The sequence below is a fragment of the Hypanus sabinus genome, chromosome 1 (genome assembly GCF_030144855.1).
Source record: "Hypanus sabinus isolate sHypSab1 chromosome 1, sHypSab1.hap1, whole genome shotgun sequence".
Classification (NCBI taxonomy): Eukaryota; Metazoa; Chordata; class Chondrichthyes; order Myliobatiformes; family Dasyatidae; genus Hypanus; species Hypanus sabinus.
The window spans coordinates 141,902,851-141,921,400 of NC_082706.1; the positions used below are offsets into that span (position 1 = coordinate 141,902,851).

At 45.3% G+C, this 18,550-nt stretch overlaps 1 protein-coding gene across 6 annotated transcripts in view; it reads left to right on the forward strand.

The window, feature by feature from the left end:
• Window positions 1-18,550, forward strand: part of ss18 (SS18 subunit of BAF chromatin remodeling complex) — a 62,254-nt gene that overhangs the window by 27,384 nt on the left and 16,320 nt on the right. For 5 of the 6 annotated variants that reach the window (XM_059977482.1, XM_059977439.1, XM_059977447.1 and 2 more), the window contains exons 7-9: window positions 6,217-6,318; window positions 12,892-12,984; window positions 13,691-13,810. In XM_059977482.1, the coding sequence (XP_059833465.1) occupies window positions 6,217-6,318; window positions 12,892-12,984; window positions 13,691-13,810 (315 nt within the window). The remainder of the gene's footprint in view (window positions 1-6,216; window positions 6,319-12,891; window positions 12,985-13,690; window positions 13,811-18,550) is intronic. The other variant, XM_059977466.1, reaches the window with a different exon arrangement.

Sequence of the window (18,550 nt, forward strand, 5' to 3'; positions counted from 1 at the left end):
TGACGGGCTTTTGGGCAGATCGGCGCGAGGGGGTCGAGAGAGAGGACGCAATGCTCTAAGCTGGGCGAGGATCGGACCCCAAAGGGGGGTCCGAGGTCGGGAGATTCTCCGAGGAGGGGGGGATGAAGCTAGATGTGCTTGGTTGACCACTCGGAGGGTCCTGAGCTGTTTGGAGAGTCGAGGAGTTCGGAGGGTCCTGAGCTGCGAGTCGAGGAGTTCGGAGAGGATCGAATGGTGGCCAGAAGACTTCAGAAATTGAGCTCCAACGGCTGTGCACGAAGTGGTTTGGACTTTGATAAGTTTGGCGCCTTTTCTTTAATTTTCTCTTCATATATACTGTATCGTTATTAATCACTTAGTTATAGTAACCTTTATAAATTGTACTCATTTAATCGCATATGGTGTACTGTCTGTTTTTGGGTGAGGCGGGGACCTCACACAGCATCCACACCAGCTGATTACCTAGTTTGGCGGGGCCGAAGGCTGCTCCCCCTAGACGAGAACGAGCTGAGCGAGCCTGAGGCGACCCAGGGGGTTACATTGTGGGGTGCTCGTCCGGGATTGATTTCTGTGGAAGCTGTGTGATCACCCTCTTTAAATTGTGTCTGCGGCGAAGAGCTGGTGTGCCTTTGTGGGTGTGTGATTGCTGATTGCTTTGTGTGTTGGGTGGGGTGGCTGCTGTTGTTAGCCTCGAGGTCGTTGTTCGAGTTCCGACTAGTGCTGACGAAATGGTGGTGGGACCATGGGTTGTCCGTACTGTTTGGAGATTGAGGAGTGACAGGTTGGGATGTTTCAGCAGTGGTGAGCTCCGCCCGGTTGTTGGAATAACGTCCAGCCCTAAAGGGGCGGAGGCCTGGGCGGAGCGGACCTCTCAGTTGTTGGGTGAGTGGCAGTGCTTGGCTGAGGAAAAGCGACAGGGACGGGTTGAAAGTTTGAGTAGGCGGGCTGGTGACTTTGAAAGAACTGTTGGGCGCAATTACCTCGAAGTGACCGCTGCCAGTTCTGGGAAAGTGTGGGAAAATGCGTGTGGTTTGACTGGAAGTCAAATGCCGCAGCTGGGGGGCTTATCATATCCGTGGCAGGAGATTGGTGGGAAGTTTTTAGGGTATCCCTTTTTGCCTAGGGGGGCAGATAAATTGCTTGTGGTGCCAAGGGGATCTGTCAAGGGGATCAGTTGTTCCGTTGATTCGAGAGATGTCGGGGAAACTTAGAGGAGGCCCAGTGGGGGAACGGCTTGGGGTCTCTGGGGGAGCACGTTCCCAGCAATGTACCAAGGAACTCCCGAAAGGAGCAGACTCTATTCCTGAAGGCTTAGAGGGGCCATGCGCACAGGTGTTGTTACGGATGGATGGAAGTCAAGTTAAAGCCATCCTCGGCACCGGGGCACCGGTTAAGTTGCTGTACAGTTTGTTTCATAAACATTATTGGAAGCATTTACCCTTGGCGACATTGAGGACACTGGAGATTCGGGGTACCAGTGCCGGTGATTATCCAGACGACGGTTGTTGGTCAGTGAAAATGGAGTTCTTAGAGGCAAATGTGGAGGAGACTGAGGTTCAGGAATCGTTAATGCTGATGTGTCCGGACCCTGTTGAGACGGGCAGCGTTTCTGTTCTAGAGAGAACCAATATCCTGTTGGTGCGCTTGGGGGCCTGCCTGGAGGAGGTGGGTGAGCGCTGTTTGGAGACATTGTCGATGCACCCAGGGTTTCGAGCTGCTTGTGCGGACGTGTGTAGCAGCATTGGGCCGATACCGAATTCAAACAAGAGCCAGTGGTGGTACGGCCTGGGGGAAGTATCTGAGGGTGAGATCCTCTTAGTGGACGCTGCGAAATACCACGAGGGAGGGGAGTTGACTGCTGAAGACACCTCGGAGAGAGAGAGGTTGCGGCGACTGGCCCCTGAAGCCGTGGAAGACGTAGGCAGCGTGTGTGTGGATTATATTGCGTTGAAGAGGCGCACTGTCAGTGACCAGAATATGGCCCTGAGGGCCGAAGAGGCGATGGCCTGTCTGAGTGGTGCGAAATGGTTTAAGGTGCTGGATCTGAGGAGTGGATGTTGCCAGATCCCGATGAGTGGGGCCGACAAGGAGAAGACGGCCGTTATAAATTCCCTAGGAGTCTTCGGGTCCGAATAGATGCCACAGGGCATATCTGGAGCCCTTGCAACCTTCCTGCTGGGCAGGTGGAAGACCATAGGGGATGTGGAGGCGTTTGGAGTTTTGGTGTATGTGGATGATCTCTTGGTGTTTGGATTTGCCTCAGGAGAATATGAAGTGAGGTCGTTGCAGGAGCAGCTGAGAATTACCGAGTTAAAGTGTTTTCGGGACACGTGCCAGGGCTGGCGAAGGTCGCAGCTCGTGAGAGACTGTCTCTACGGAACCAAGTTTGAAATGAAGACGGAGAGACTGGAGAAAGTGATCTGGAACCATTCGGAAGACTTACAAGTTGGAGAGAATGAAGAAAGTTGTCTGACTGAGGGTAATAGCAAACTGAGAACCCAGAGAGGGGAGTTTGTGGAGGTGAAGAAATTACAGACGAATCTCAGCAGAGAGAAGCGGAAGCTTGAAGGGAACCTGAAGATGACCATCGACAGTTCAAATGAAGTGCAAAACCTGAAAGTTGATCTGGAAGAAGTCATGAGGAAGAAAAAGCTGGAGAGAAGTGCAGTGAATACTGAACAGGAGGCTGAAGAGACTGCGGGAGCAGTGCAGGCCACGTGTTTCCGTTTGGAGAAGATCAAACAGCAGCTACCGATCACAGGAATGAGGAAGAATACAGATTCGATGGATGATGTGCTGGATGTGTGGTACATGCTGCCTTTTGCTGACTTTCCCTCGATTGAGGAAGAGATCTTTGGCCCTTCTCCCATTGAGTCAGGTGTAGCGGGGAGGGTTAGCTGTGTGCAGTGTGGGGCATGAGTGAGAGGTTGAGAGAGGAGTTGGTAGTGGGCCCAAGGTATCCCCAGTTGTGTCCGAGCCTGAAGGGTTTAGGTGAGGGGGTACGGAGGCCTCAGAAGGGTTAGGGAACTCCCAGATAGTTGGCCTAAGTAGCGCCTGAGGAACAGGGCCTGAGGGTTACTGTGTGGGGAGGAGATGTCACTGTTTGTGCTTGGGTTACGGTGTGTTGGCAGGAAAGGTGGCGAGTTATTTAGTAGTCATGAGGACATGACTTTTATTTGGTGGAGGGAGAGTGTAAAGAGGGTTTCTTCTTTTTGTTAACTAGCAGGAATGCTAATTTACTGATAACGAGAATGGTATTCCTTTGTAAACCAAATGGGGATTAATGTTCTTTCTTCTGAGTCTGTAAGCTTTTGTTGACGGGCTTTTGGGCAGATCGGCGCGAGGGGGTCGAGAGAGAGGACGCAATGCTCTAAGCTGGGCGAGGATCGGACCCCAAAGGGGGGTCCGAGGTCGGGAGATTCTCCGAGGAGGGGGGGATGAAGCTAGATGTGCTTGGTTGACCACTCGGAGGGTCCTGAGCTGTTTGGAGAGTCGAGGAGTTCGGAGGGTCCTGAGCTGCGAGTCGAGGAGTTCGGAGAGGATCGAATGGTGGCCAGAAGACTTCAGAAATTGAGCTCCAACGGCTGTGCACGAAGTGGTTTGGACTTTGATAAGTTTGGCGCCTTTTCTTTAATTTTCTCTTCATATATACTGTATCGTTATTAATCACTTAGTTATAGTAACCTTTATAAATTGTACTCATTTAATCGCATATGGTGTACTGTCTGTTTTTGGGTGAGGCGGGGACCTCACACAGCATCCACACCAGCTGATTACCTAGTTTGGCGGGGCCGAAGGCTGCTCCCCCTAGACGAGAACGAGCTGAGCGAGCCTGAGGCGACCCAGGGGGTTACACTTATATGAATTGTTAATTGATTAGTGGAACTTGAAAGCATGGGATGAAACCTTGTAGGAAAAGCTCAAGCAAATACGTACTTCTGTCAGCTTGCATCTGTTGTACTTGTTTAAAATCATCTGCATATTTGAGGCTGTCGAGCATTTCTGTGACATCTCTGATTTTCCCTTCCTCTCCCAGAGAGCTCCATAATGTTTTGAGGTATAGTTGTTGTTACCAAGCAGTTAATATTGGACTGCACTAGGTGCACAACGGGCTCCCACAATTACCTTTGTGATCAAGAGCACATCATTTAGTTTTGTTATGAATGATCGTGGGGACAGGAATGTCAAAGTGACGACAAACACAAGATTCTGCAGGTGCTGGAAATCTTGAGTAACGCACATGTAATGCTGGAGAAACTCGGCATATCAGGCAGCATCTTTGGAAGGAAATAAACAGTCAACGTTTCAGTCCAAAATGCCTACTGTCTATTCTACTCCATAGATGCTGCCTGACTTGCTGAGCTCCTCCAGTATTTTTATGTGTGTTGCTAGAGTGAGTATTCCTGCTTTTACTCCAAATACATTACCATGGGATCTTTCACATGCATCTGGAAGAGATGAGAAGGCCTCGGTTAAAATTTCAGCGAAAAGACAGCATCTCCTGTTACGAACCCCGTAACTGGGTCACTTACCAGCAAAGATAGAGAGGTCCGTTGAAGTCTGATGGTACTATCTTAACAGTATTTATTGATAAAAATACACAAAATAATATCAATGCAAACATATAGATAATATACGTCATCAATACTAAATCTAAAAGTGCGGGTATAATAATAATCAATAAGAAATAGCTGGATCGTTGTCTAGGGGATAATGTATTGTCCGATGGAAATATGAAAGTCACTGTTTGTTCAAGCTGCAGCGTTTTGGTTTGAGAGAAAGACAGGTTAAAACTTGCCCAGCCCTTTTATGATGTCAACCCTTCAAGAGTCGTTGGGAGTTGGTTTCCCCGTTGTTAACTAAAAGCCGTTCTTCTGTGGTAAAGGCCACCGGTTCCGGGGCAAATGGAACCGAACGCACGTGGCCTCCTCCCATCGGCTTCCGCTATTATGGGATCGCTAGCGTTTCTTCTGGTGCATCTGAGGGGCTGTTCCCACAGACCCTCTTTTATCCTGACTCACAGGGTCTCGGATGTCAATCAGGTTGGGGTGATGCAATCCCTCTCTCAACCAGCCCACTTTGCCTGAGGGCTTCCACGTAGCACAGTATTGTAATACACAAGTCCATCTCCAAGAGACAACGGCCGTTTCCCGTAGCTTTTATGTCGCCGGGGAGGTCAAGACATTCCGCATATCTCTCTCTCATTTCCTGGGTCTCCAGACCCAAATCAATAGCGATCCTACGATTCTTGGTGGGTTGCTAGGCACTGTGATTCGAAGAGCCTGTTCTGCGCTGTAACTCCACATTGGGTTGAAATCTTGCACTATTCAGACTCCAGTGTGGCAAAGTTGGTGTGGCTAATGATCTGATCTCACAAAAGTTCCTCCTTGTGGTATTAAGTTTTTCTCTTGCAAACAGCTTTGGTGGAAAATTCTACTGTTTTAGTAGTTTTATTTGGCTGGTGTCTGTTCTTTTGAAAAATAATAACAAATACCAAGGCAGCACAGTACTGTTTTGGGTAGCAAAACACTTTATAGCACCAGCAATCAGGGTTCAATTCCCGCCACTCTCTGTAAGGAGTTTGTATGTTCTCTTTGTGACCACCTGGGTTTCCTCCCATACTTCAAAGACGTGTGGGAAGTTGTGGGCATACAATGTTGGTTCTAGAAGCTGGGCAGCACTTGCAGGTAGCCAGTCTCCAGCACATCCTTAGATCTGTGTTAGTCATTGATGCAAATAATGCATTTCGTTGTGCATGTGACAAATAAAGCTAATCCTTAACATACAATTATCTGGTTAAACCCAGCTCATTTGAATCTCTAATACAGCACTTCCATTCAGTTGATGTCAAGACACAAACATTAAGAGATGAAACCACTAACACAAATGCAGGGCATTGCAATGAAAGGAACCTCTTTTGTGTGTGTGTGTGTGTGTATACTATACGTGGAAGTCCTCCTGCATATTAATAGGCACATTGCATTTTTTCAGGAGTGGTACCAGTATTACAATCAAATGTTTTTGTCTCTATGACATTAAGCAGAAGACAAATGTAATCCTACATTATGTCTAAATGATCCTTTTTTTAAAACCAGTCATATGTATGCTGTTAACTGTTTATAAAAATATAGTTTGTGTTATGTGTAAATATATTGATCTATAAACAAATTCCAAACAGCAAAGACTACACTTAATGTGAGACTATTGCTTTTCTAGGTCCTCTCCAACAGTTTGCAGGTCAGGAGGAGTACTACAGTGATCAGTTCAATCATGGACAGGGAACCCCAGAGAGCATGAACCAGCCATATTATCCTGATGGTAATACATGCCTATGATTTTTTTTTTTGTTGCTCCATTCTGTTGCAGCTACTGTTAAGCCTAATCACAGACAGTTGCTCACTCATCCATTTTGGCATGATTGTGTTATGTCGAAGGGCCTTTTTCCATGCAGTGTACACGACGATTCAATAATAATGTTAAAGAATTCTAGAATTCTGTGATTCTATAACACTTGCAAAGTACTTCATTGGCTATTTGTTACTTCAGGCACTCTCAAGAGTACAAGAGAGAGATTACTTTTATCTACAAGATATCACTCACAGCCATGGGACCAACTAACTGCCCCCAACTTCAGTTGAGCCAACTTCAAGGCTGTGACTTGGTTGAGTCAAAGGATGGTTGTTCTAAAGGGAAATCTGAAGGACAAGAGACTGGTGGATATCTAGTGCACCATGCCTGAGAAGGTGATAGAATCAGATACAATTATTTGGGAATTTAGTGACAAACAGGCAAAGTGTAGAGGGATACAGACCTATTGTGGGCAAATAAGTCAGCATGGACTACAGGCCGAAGGGCTGTTCCTGTGCTGTGCAACTCTTTGACCTCAAGGGCCAAAAGGGTTGGGCATAAGTAACAGTCCTTCCAACAGTGGAAACCCCCCGAACACCCCGAATAATAATCAACGTAAAAATAATTCATGTACAATAGACAGTTGACAGTACACTTCTATGAAGCAATTTCTCTATGAAAAGTGCCTCACTGTAGCCTACAGTTCGATTGATTTCTCTTCTACTCCCCCTCCTCATCCCCACCCTCTATCCTAAGAAGATCGTAGATATTTAGCAAGAAAGGCATTTGGCTCATTTCAGAAAAGTTTGAAAATGCTTATAGCTTTGCTTCCCTGATGATCACCTGTGGGGCTTTTTAACCTCGCGTTCACAGACGTACAAAGTAAATGAGGGGGAAGTGGAGCATGTGGAAAGAGAGCACATAGGGCCACATGGAGCAGGATTCCAAGCAAACCTGAATTAATCCTCACAAACAAGCCAGAAAGGTCAAACTCACTCATCACCAAAGGCTTCAAACCTGTCCCAGATTTATAAGCTCTTGAGAACACAGACATAGTTGATCCCATCTCCACATATTCTAGGAGTTGGTCTGGTGTGCTTTCACTGTATTTCCTCTCTGGTAACATGATCCTTGGATAAGAAAACTAAAATGGCATGCACAATTCCAGATGGGGCTCATGAAGTCTGTTTAGTTATGGCAAGATGTACTCAGAGCCCTTTGAAATCAAGACAAAGAACTTCATGCAATCATAACCTCAGAGAAGCAATCCTTGTGATGACACAGATGGAAGCCATTTCACTCACTGGATGCATAGCCAGTTCCCAGGGGAACCATCCCATCCATTCCATTTGGTAATTACTTTATTATTGCCACATATACAGTGAAAAGCTTTTGTGTGTCATCCAGCCAAATCATTTCATAGAGAAGTACATCAGCATTGTACAGTAAGTAAAAATGCAAAATGTAGTGTTACTGTGAGAAAGAAAGGGCAGCTAGACAAATAAATTGTAAGGATGAAGTTCACTTATTCTTGACCTCACACCTTACCTTCTGATGATTTTGCACCTATTCTACCTGCACTGCTCTTTCTCTGTAGCTGTTACACTTTATTCTGCATGGCTATTGGTTTGGTTTGCTTTGCTCTACCTCAGTGCACTGTGTAATGAATTGATCTGAGTGGACAGTATGCAAGCCAAGCTTTTCACTGTATCTTGGTACATGTGGCGGTAATAATAAACTAACTCCAATTCCCTTTCTACTGATGAGTCTGACAGCAGGATCGGAGTTGTTGAGCCTGGAGGGGAGGTTGACTGTGGACTGGCTGTGTTCACAGCACTGCAATTTCTCGTGGTCTTGGGCAGAGCAGTCGTCGTTCGGAGTTTTGGAGCACCTTTGTATTTCCCTGTAGCCTCTTTTTCCTTTCTCAATTTCTGTCTCCATCTCTGGACACAAACTGTACAGATATCTTGTAAACCTACTGAATACCAATTGTACCTCTTCCCATCCTATCTTCTGTTTAAAAAGAAAACTGGTCGAACCAGTCCTTCCAGATGAGGCAGCACTTCACTTGCGAATCTTTTGTGGTTGGCTATTGTGTCGGGCGCTCCAAATGCGGCCTCCTCTACATTGGTGAGACCCGGCATAGATTGGGGTACTACTCTGTTGAGCACCTCAGCTCCATCCACAAAAAGCGAAATTTCCTGGTGGCAACCATTTTAATTCCAATCCCCATTCCCATTCTAACATACTAGCCTGTGTCTTCCTCTTCTGCCACAATGAAGCCCCTCTTAGGCTGGAGGAGCAACACTTCATGTTCCATCAAGGTAGTCTCCAACCTGATGGCATGAACATCAATTTCTCCAACTTCCGGTAAATATTTTTCCCCTCCTCCTTTCCTCTTGTTCGATTCCCCACTATGGTCTCTTACATCTTCTCCTCACCAGCCTGTCCTCCCTCTGGTGTCCATTTTCTATCCTTTTCTCCCATGGTCCACTCATCTTTCTAATCAGATTCCTCCTTCTCCAGCCATTGCCCTTTCCATCTGTCACCACGACATTTTCATCAACTCCCATTTTACAGTGGCTAATTAACCTACCAACCTGCCTGTCTTTGCACTCTCGACACAGACTGAACCCAAGTCTCTACGGCTGTGCCACTGAACATTTCTCCTTTAATCTACATTCTGCTTCTCAAAATTGGACAGTGAGTTGCTTTTGGGTTCATATCCATCCATAAATTTGAAAGTAGTTTATAAAAGAATATTCAGTGGTATAAACAGCTGTTGGGTAGTGGGGAGGGAGGCACTATAGCACTTGGTGTTGAAACCCTGCATTGTGATTCTCAACAGAGGTGAGATGACCTGATAAAGAGGAGAAAGAGAATGGTGAGGAAGAATCGGAAGTGATTTGTAGACTGAGGAGGGGTGTAAGAACATATTTATTCCAGATTTCAGCATCTGCAGTTTTTTGTGTCTCTGATTAGAATTGCTTTTTCCTTGATTTGGAAGCCATCCTGATTTAAGAACTAAGATTATGCTTATTGATAATTGCGCCAATACACAGACAGGAGGGTAGTTTATTCTGCAGTCAGATTAAAAGCCATTTTAGCGTGCAAAGTTTGCATTTAACACAGAAGTATTTCAAGTGGAGGTTGAATAGTTTTTGAAAGATTAAGGAATTGAGGGTAGCGAGGAATTGGTATCACAGAAGTTGAAGTGTCGGGCAGATCAGCCACAATCATGTTGAATGATGGAACAAGATTGAGGGGCCAAGTGGCCTATGCTCTTTTGTATTCAAATCTCTGCTTTCTTAGTGGGCTCATAGCCAGTCCACATGTTCAGCTGTTTTTTTTTCTGTTCTTTACTCTGTGCTCCTACAAAGGTTATTAATTAACAGGAAACTTTTAAGTTGTAAAATTCTCAACCTTGTTTTCAAGGTCAACACTTACCTTCCCCCCCCCCCCCCCCCCCCCACCCGATCTGCAATCCATTGATTCTGGCCTTTCTGGCCTCTTTGTTGCCAATTTTAATCATTGCACCTTCAGTTGCCTTGGAAACAGCAGTCTTCTCTGGAACTATCTGTCCGCCTCCCACCTCTTAAAAGATCTTTATTGTTGCCTGCCTCCGAGCTTTCTCCCATCCACTAGAGCATTTAAGGTGAGAGGAGGAAAGTTTAAAGAAGATGTGTAGGGCAAGTTAATTTTACATGGTGGTGAGTACCTGGAAGGGACCTGATACACATATGACTATGCAGGGAATGGAGGAATGTGGATCATTGCAGGCAGAAGGCATTTAATTTGATTTGTCACCGTGTTCAGCACAGACATCGTGGGCCATGGTTCTATGTACCCTAATACACAAGGCTCATGGTGAAATTTAATGTGATAGATTCCTGTTTATTTTGGCATGTTAAAGCTGGTATCTAAATGCAAGGTGTTTTTGCTGTACTCTTTCCACCTTCCTTGGCTTCTCCACACACTGCTTGTTTTCCAGCCAGCAACTCTCCTGTCTTTCTCTCACTTGGACTGCCTCCATCGGGTTCGTGGCTGTTTACTCGGTTCCCAATTCCTGCAAAAGCTCCCAGGGGACAGTCGATTGTAACCCGTTAGACTTTGGCAGAGTGACACAACAGTTATTCCAGTGCATTGTTGGTCTAGAACATTTCTTTTGAAACAAACAGCAAGCAAGAATGAACAAGAAGACCCTCACCTCAGATTCAGATTTGCTTACGTTGAGACATACAGTGAGATGCATCGTTTGCTTCAACAATGAGCATAGCCTAAGGATGTGTTGGAGGCAGCCACACATTCCAGTGCTAACATGATGTGCCTCAAATGTTCAGCAAGGCAATAATAGAACAACAACAGCAAAAACAAAGTCCCTTTCTCGCCCTCCTACTCACACACGCAGGCAGCCTTCCAATCCCAGGGCAGGCTGCCTCCGGGCCTCCAACTTCCAGACCTTGCCCCCTGACTCGCAGGCTTCTGACCTCCATTCAAGCCAATCCAGGGACTCCAGTCTCCAGACTCGCCCGTCTTCAGGACTTCAACCTCTGGCTTTGACCTCCGCCTCCAGCTCAGCTGTACCTCAAAGTTCAATGGCAGCCATTCGCTGTTCTAACATTTGATGCAGATTTCTGCGTGGAGTTATAAAGTACAGAAGAGGAAAGGCTTTTAACGTAACCCAAGAAAGAGCTTTTCCCACAGTCAGGGCAGTGGGTATGTAGAATGAGCAGCTCGGGGAAGTGATTGGGGCAAGTACAATAACCTGCATCACGGGAGGTTCATCGAGAAGATTAAGATGCATGGGATCCAACTAAATTGGCTGGTCTGTGGAAGACAGGATGGTGTTCAGTAAGGCTTCTTCTAACTAGAGGCCCCTGACTAATCATGTTCCGCAGGGACCCGTAATAGGACCTCAGCAGTTTGTGAGGTATATCAGTTACCTAAATGAAAATGTAGATGGGTGAGTTAAAAAGTTTGCAGACGATACAAAGATTAGAATATAGAAACAAGAATTTAACTGGCTTTATAAAGCATTGGTCAGATGGCAGTTGGAGTATTATGAGCTGTTTTGGGCCGCTTATCTAAGAAAGGATCAGCTGGCAATGGAGAGGGTCCAGAGGAAGCTCACAAGAATGATCCCGGGGAGGACAGGGTTAATGTTTGATAGCCCTGGGCCTGTAGTCACTGGAGTTTAGAAGAATAGGAGGTTGGGGGGAGGAGCTCACTGAAACCTACTGTATAAACAAGGCCTAGATAGAGTGGACACGGTGTGGACGTTTCCTATAGCACCAGAGGGCACTGCCTCAGAATAAAAGGATGTCCCTTCAGAACAGATGCAGAATTTCTTAAACCAGAGGGTGTGAATCTGTGGGGTTCATTGCCACAGGTGGCCATGGAGTCCGAGTCGTTGGGTGGATTTCAAATGGATCTTGATAGGTTATTGATTCGTAAGGGTGGTAAAGGTTACAGGAAGAAGACCAGAAAATGGGGTTGAGAGGGATAATAAATCAGCCATGATGGAATGGCAGAACAGACAATGCACCGAATGGTCTAATTCTGCAATGTCTTATATCGTACAGACTCTTTCTGGATTTCCTGTTTCCTTGTAAGCTGGTCACAAAAATTTGATTGAAGTCTACAGACTTCCACAGCTATCTTGACTGAACTTCCTCATATCCTGTTCCCTGTAAGGACTCCATTCCACATTCCCTTTTCCTCCCTTTCAGCCACTTTTGCTGTGTGATGTGTTGTATTTTCTGATCAGCTGACAAGTTTTCTTGCTGCTACTCTGACTACATTAATCATACTGTCACCATGTTTCATTGCATGCTATCTACAAAATGCAATGAAGTTGCTCAATCTCCTGCAGCAACACTCTGTCAGACCCACCAACTCTCTGTAACTGAAAAGGACAAAGCCTTCAGCTGAATGATTATTACCCTGCCACCAACAGCTTCCCTTCCAAATCACTCAGTATTTCAGCCTGGAAATATATAGCCATTCCTGTGTCCGTGTTCCAGAAATCTCTCCCAGCAGCACACAGTGACTCTGGCAGTTCATTGGGTTAGCTCGACCGCACACCTCTCAAGGGGCATTTGGGGCATGGGCTTTAAATGTTGGCTTGCAGACCACACTCTTATCCCATGAATGATTGAGAACCAGATGGGGTATCGTATGGGACAGGAGAAATATCAGTCATGACCAAAGCAGGAGTACATCTCTGTACCAACAGAAACCTTGAAGGGCATTGCCCTACCTCTGGCAGAGGAACGGGTCTGAACACTTTGGGATTTGCACTTTGCCTTCATTAATTAACATTGCTCTGTTCATCAGTACAGTACCTGTAGATCGGGGACAAGCAGTGGTAACTGAATGGCTTTTGACATAGTTTACATTTCATTGGAAACCTGACTGCACAGGAATCTTCAGAAAAAAGCGCTTGCTAAATTTTCACGTGTTTTTTTTGTTCTCCAGATTTACTTTTGAAATATTGTGGGCTTGTAGTTGAAAAGCCATTAACTGTTTTCCTGTTTGATGTAGGCAGTAATGACTACAGTTACCAGCATCCATCGTATCCTGAGCAGGCCTTTGAAAGGCCTTACGAGGATCCCTTACAACATTACTACGAAGGAGGTATATAAAAAAAAATATACCTTCACGTTACACACACATGGTTTGCCCTAAACTGCTTAATCAAACCTCACCTTCAACCTTCCCCACCCGACCCCTCACCTTGCAAAGCTCTGGTAGAGCATTAGGTGCTGATTGATCTAAGGACTATGTAGCTTCAGAATTAATTCTTTTTACCAATGCTTATAATGGGTAGTTTTAACACTTCTAACTTCAATACTGCTTTGAAAACCTAAATACATATTGTGCTTTTAATACAAAATCTTTAAAAAGATTAACACTCACACAGATGTTGAGTCAGTAACTCAGTACACAGCACCAAAGTGAAATCTGCTTGTTGACTTTATTTTATTTAGCTAGTCTGTGCTCTGTACTGGTCTTTTATGGTGTTTATTTTCCCCTTTAGTGTAGCTTTTCTAACTGTTCGGTTGCAGCAAGTGTAAAATTTGGTTGCAACTTGCAGGGTTAATGCAAAATGTAAAATGTTGCTTGGCCTGCAAATTTGTATGGCCTCCTTTTGGTTTGGTTTGGAAGCTTTCTCATTTTCCTGACTTTTTTGCATTCCTGCTCCCACTTCTCCCTCCTCTCCCACACCCAACTCTCACTGCTAAAGGTCCTTGTCTCTGCTTCACCCATGGAGCTGAGCTCCCTGATGTGTACTGGTGCACTGTCGGTGGATATTCATGCTTGTGCCGCGTGTCTCTTGCAGGTAACCCACAGTATGGGCAGCAGCAAGATGCCTACCAGCAAGGGCCCCCACAGCAGCAGAGTTACCCCCAGCAGCAGTATGCAACACAGCAAGGTTACCCTCCACAGCAGCAGGGCTATGGTAAGTAATTCGGACCAGCTTAATGACATCTTTCTTTTTGCATAGTGACTAAAATTGAATACGCTGTTCCAAATGTGGCCTCGCCAGTGTCTCGTACCAGTTATAGTGTGCATTCGATAGTCGATAGGGAACAAGATATTTTAGCTGTACAGCATGGAATCCAGTCCTTCAGCCCAAAACATTTATTTCCCTCCATAAGTGTCGCCTGACCTGCCAAGTTCCTGCATCATTTTGTGTGTGTCGCTCATGATTTCCAGCATCTGCAGAATTTTATGGCCAGTATTTGGCAAGTACCCCTTTCAGCCTTTCCCATCCATGTAACTGTACAAAAACCATTAAAATATTATAACTTGTATCTGCCTCTGCTGACATTTCTTTGTAGAAACCCACCACCCTCTGTGTGGAAAAACTTGCCCCTCAAGTCCTTTTAAATCTTTTCCTTCTTACCTTAATCTGTCCTCTGATTCTTGAATCTGCTGTCCTGTGGGGGGGGGGGGGGGGGAGGGAGGGTGGAGAAACAGAATATCCCCCTTACCTTTGATAATACCACCCCTCTACCTCCTTTGCTCTGAGGAAACCAGTCCCAGCCTATTCAATCTTCTCTTATAACTCAAACCCCAACAGTAGAGACTGCATTCCTGATGCTTAATCACTTTCTTCCTATAGCACAACAAGCAGAACTACACACAAGGAATTGAATCAGCCAGAGGAGTATTTAACCCGGCAGTGACCATAAATCTGTCCCAGCATGCGATGGCAAAGCATGGAACCTTAAAACAAAAGTCAGTGATCTGAACAATCTGTCACTCTTTTTCACCCATAAACAACACTAATCTAAGGCCACAATCTGCATTGCTCAGTCTCTACAAAGAGTGTATCTGAGGGATTTTAAAAATTGGCGATTTTTGAGCTGTGGGTTTGAGTGTGCTCTTCAGATAAGAACAAGAACATTTATTTCTTATGTGTACATCAAAATATACAGTGAAATACTTCATTTGCATTAACGACCAACAACCTAAGGATGTGCTTGGACAGCCTGCAAGTGTCGCCACATATTCTGGTGCTAATATTCCTATGCTCAATATGTTCAGCAGAGCAACGTGAGCAGCAGCAACAAAACGAGCTCCTTTCCCACAGTCAAACCTCTGAGCCCAGGACAGGCCCCTGATCACTAGTCCTTGGCTCCGGACTCTCAGACTTTGGACCTCCATCAATGGTCTCTTGCTCGGTCTTGCAGACATCTGACTGGCTCAAGGGCTTTGACCTTCAGGCCTCGACTTCTGGGATTGCAGAGTTTAGTCTTCGACCTCTGGACTTGACAATTACTGGAGCTAGCATAGTACAGACCTTGTGGCCCATGATGTGGTACAAACCTTTTAATCCATTCCATGATCAATCCAATCCTTCCCTCATACCCAACCCATAACCCTCCAATCTTTTTCATTCATTTGCCTATATAAAACTCAGGCAGTCCCTGGGTTACGAACCAGATCCATATCTAAGTCGGTCTTTAAGTCGAATTTGTAGGTAAGTCCGAACAGGTACATACGGTTCTTATTTAGTGTCAGTTAAAACGATTGAACCAACCCCTACTCACAACAAATTCTACTTCACAATCACCTTCACTTGCGTCACTGTGCAGATGAGTTATTAACTTCAAACTTTCTGCATAATCACTCAAAAGAGTTGACCTGCATGTGCATGTAACGAGAGTTGTATAACTCATCTCCTTCTACCTTGGGCCACGAACTTATCAATCACCCCAGCTGTGGACACTTCCTGGAGGTCCAAGATCTGTACGCTCCATGACCGTTGGACTAAGTGTGTAAATGTAGGAGGGGACTATGTTGAAAAATAAATGTGCTAGGTTTTTTCTAAAATTGACTCCTAAAATTAAGGCCATAAACTTATCAATCACCCCTTGTTATGTATCTATTGAGATCCAGCATGGAGTAGGCCTTTCCGGCCCCTTGAACCTCACTGGCCAGCAACACCCAATTTAACCCTAGCCTAATCATGGGACAGCTTGCAACAACCAACTAACCTACCAACTGGTATGTCTTTGGGACTGTCAGGGGAAACCTATGCGGTCACGGGGAGAATGTACAAACTCCTTACAAGCAGCGGCAGGAAATGACCACCAGTACCAATACTGTAAAGCTTTGTTTATCTCAGTCAAAAACAGATGCTAGGTGCAGAGAACATGACTGTTAGGAATGCCCCACTACAGAGGTCTTATTTGGTCAGTGTGAGGGGCAGGGTGGGTACAATAGCAGCAGGGGTCTGCAAGTCTTCAGTTACGATGCTATAACCACTAGGCACAGTGAAGATTTGGCCTAGTTTTGCCAGGAACCAGAAAACCACTGAGCCATTGAATTTGAATTGAATTAGATCCAAGAGTTTTTCAAAGGAAGTACCTGTATTGGTGACCCTGAATATCCTGTTCTTTTCAGAAACCCATCTGGTTTTCATTTTCTAATTCTTTAGAGAAGGAGGGTTGATGCCCTTGCCCAGTCTGTCATTTTGTAAGTCTAGACAAAAAGCAATGTGTAATTATGGAGTTGCATTTTTAATTTGTTACATATACATTAGTGAAATACATTGCTTACATCAAAAATCAACAAAGTCTGAGGACTTGCCCGTTAGTGTCACTCTACTTCCAGCGTCAACGTTGCACGCCTACAACTCACTAACTCTAACCCATACCATCTTTGGAATGTGGAAGGGAACCAGTGCACCCAAAGGGAACCCATGTGGTCATGTGGAGAACATACATATTTCTACAGCATTGGGGGGAATTGAACCCCTATCACTGGTACTGTAACATTCTTACACAAGCCACTAAGATCACTGTCCACAAAATAATTGGGTCACTTGCTTGAGTGATGGACAGCAGATCCCAGCCAGTGAGTAAATGCAAACTGCAAAGCTCACAGAGGTATCCTGTGCACGAACTGTCTTTTCCTGTCTATTGTCTAGTACAATCCCTGCCATTCTCTCACAAGATGGTAGTCAAGGCACTGGTGAAATAAACTGGAAGCTGAAAGCAAATACTAAGAGTTTTTTCCTAGGATGGAGAGCTTTAAACTGTCGGGGGTAAGGTGGGAGTGAGGATTGTGACCTTGGGGGTGAACAACTACGACTACTTTTTTAAAAGGTATTTTTGAACTTATTAGAATATACAATAGCAGAGGAACAGGTCCCTTGACCTACAATTTTGTGCCAAACTGATTAAACAAATAGTTGGGTTCAGAGACCAAAGAGATTCTCCAGATGCTGCAAATTTTGAGAGACACAGACACCCAGCAGGTCAGGCAGCATCTGTGGAGCGAAATAAAGAGTTGCCATTTCAGCTGATAAAGGGTCTCAACCTAGAAGATTAACTATTTCCTCCTTGGATGCTACTTGACCTGCTCAAGTCCTCCAGCATTATGTGTGTGGTTCGAATTAAGTTTGTCTCTTCAATTACATGAGATCTGTATCCCTCCATTCTCTGCATTTACGTTCTTAAACATGTCTTTAGTGCCTGCCTCCACCACAACCCCAGCAAGAAAATCCAGGCACCCAACACTCTGTGTACTTAATAATAAAGAAAAACAACTTGTCTTGCGCACCTCCTTTGAGCCTACACCCTCTCACCTGAAATGCATGTAGACTACAAGATACAGGAGCAGAATTCAGTCATTTGGCCTATAGAGTCTGCTCTGCCATTTCATCATGGCTGATCAATAGTTCTCTCACCCCTGATCTCCTGTCTTTTCCCCACAACCCTTCATGCCCTGACTAATGAAGAACCTAGCAACCCATAGCTTAAAGGTACCAAATGACTTGGCCTCCACAGCCACCTGTGGCAATGGATTCCACATATTTATAATCCCCGGCTAGAGAAATTCCTCCTGGTCTCCATTCTAAATGGTCATCCCTCTAGTTTGAGGCTGTGTCCTGTGGTCTTGGACTCCCCCACCATAGAAAACATCCACTCTATTGAGGCCTTGCAACATTTGATAGGTTTCAATAAGATCCCTGCCCCCTCATTCTTCTGAATTCCAGTGAGTACAGCCTCAGATCCATCAAACACTCCTCATACGATAAGCCTTCCATTTCCAGAATCATTCTCTTGAATCTCCTTTGAAACTTCTCCAATGTCAGCACATCCCCTCTTAGATGAGGGGCCCAAAATTGCAACTCAAGTTTGTCCACCCTTTCCCTAATGTTCATACCCTTTAATTCTGGCAGGATCCTGGTGAACTACTTCTGCACCCTCTTCAAAGTCTCCACATCCTTCTTAAAAGGGAGCAACTAGAATTGAATACAATACTCTAATACGGCCTAGTCAGACTTTTATAAAACTGCAACATAACTTCCTGACTCTTGACCTTGATGTCTCAACTAATAAAGGCAAGCCCACTCCCAAGTGTGGTCCAGGATGCCTACTGTTCCATCCCACGACCTCACTTTGGAAAATCGGACCGTCAGGCCCTACTCCTCCTCCCAGCTTACAAACAGAAACTGAAGCGGGAGGTCACAGTGTCAAAAGTGGTGTCGCGTTGGACAGAGGAAACGGATGAGGTCCTCCGTGACTGCTTTGAATCAGTGGACTGGTTAGTATTCAAGCATTCGGTAGCTAACCTCGATGAGTATGCCTCAGCTGTCACGGACTTTATCTGGAAATGCACAGAGGACTGTATGTCTCGCAAGACGATCCGGGTATTCCCTAACCGGAAACCTTGGATGAATTAT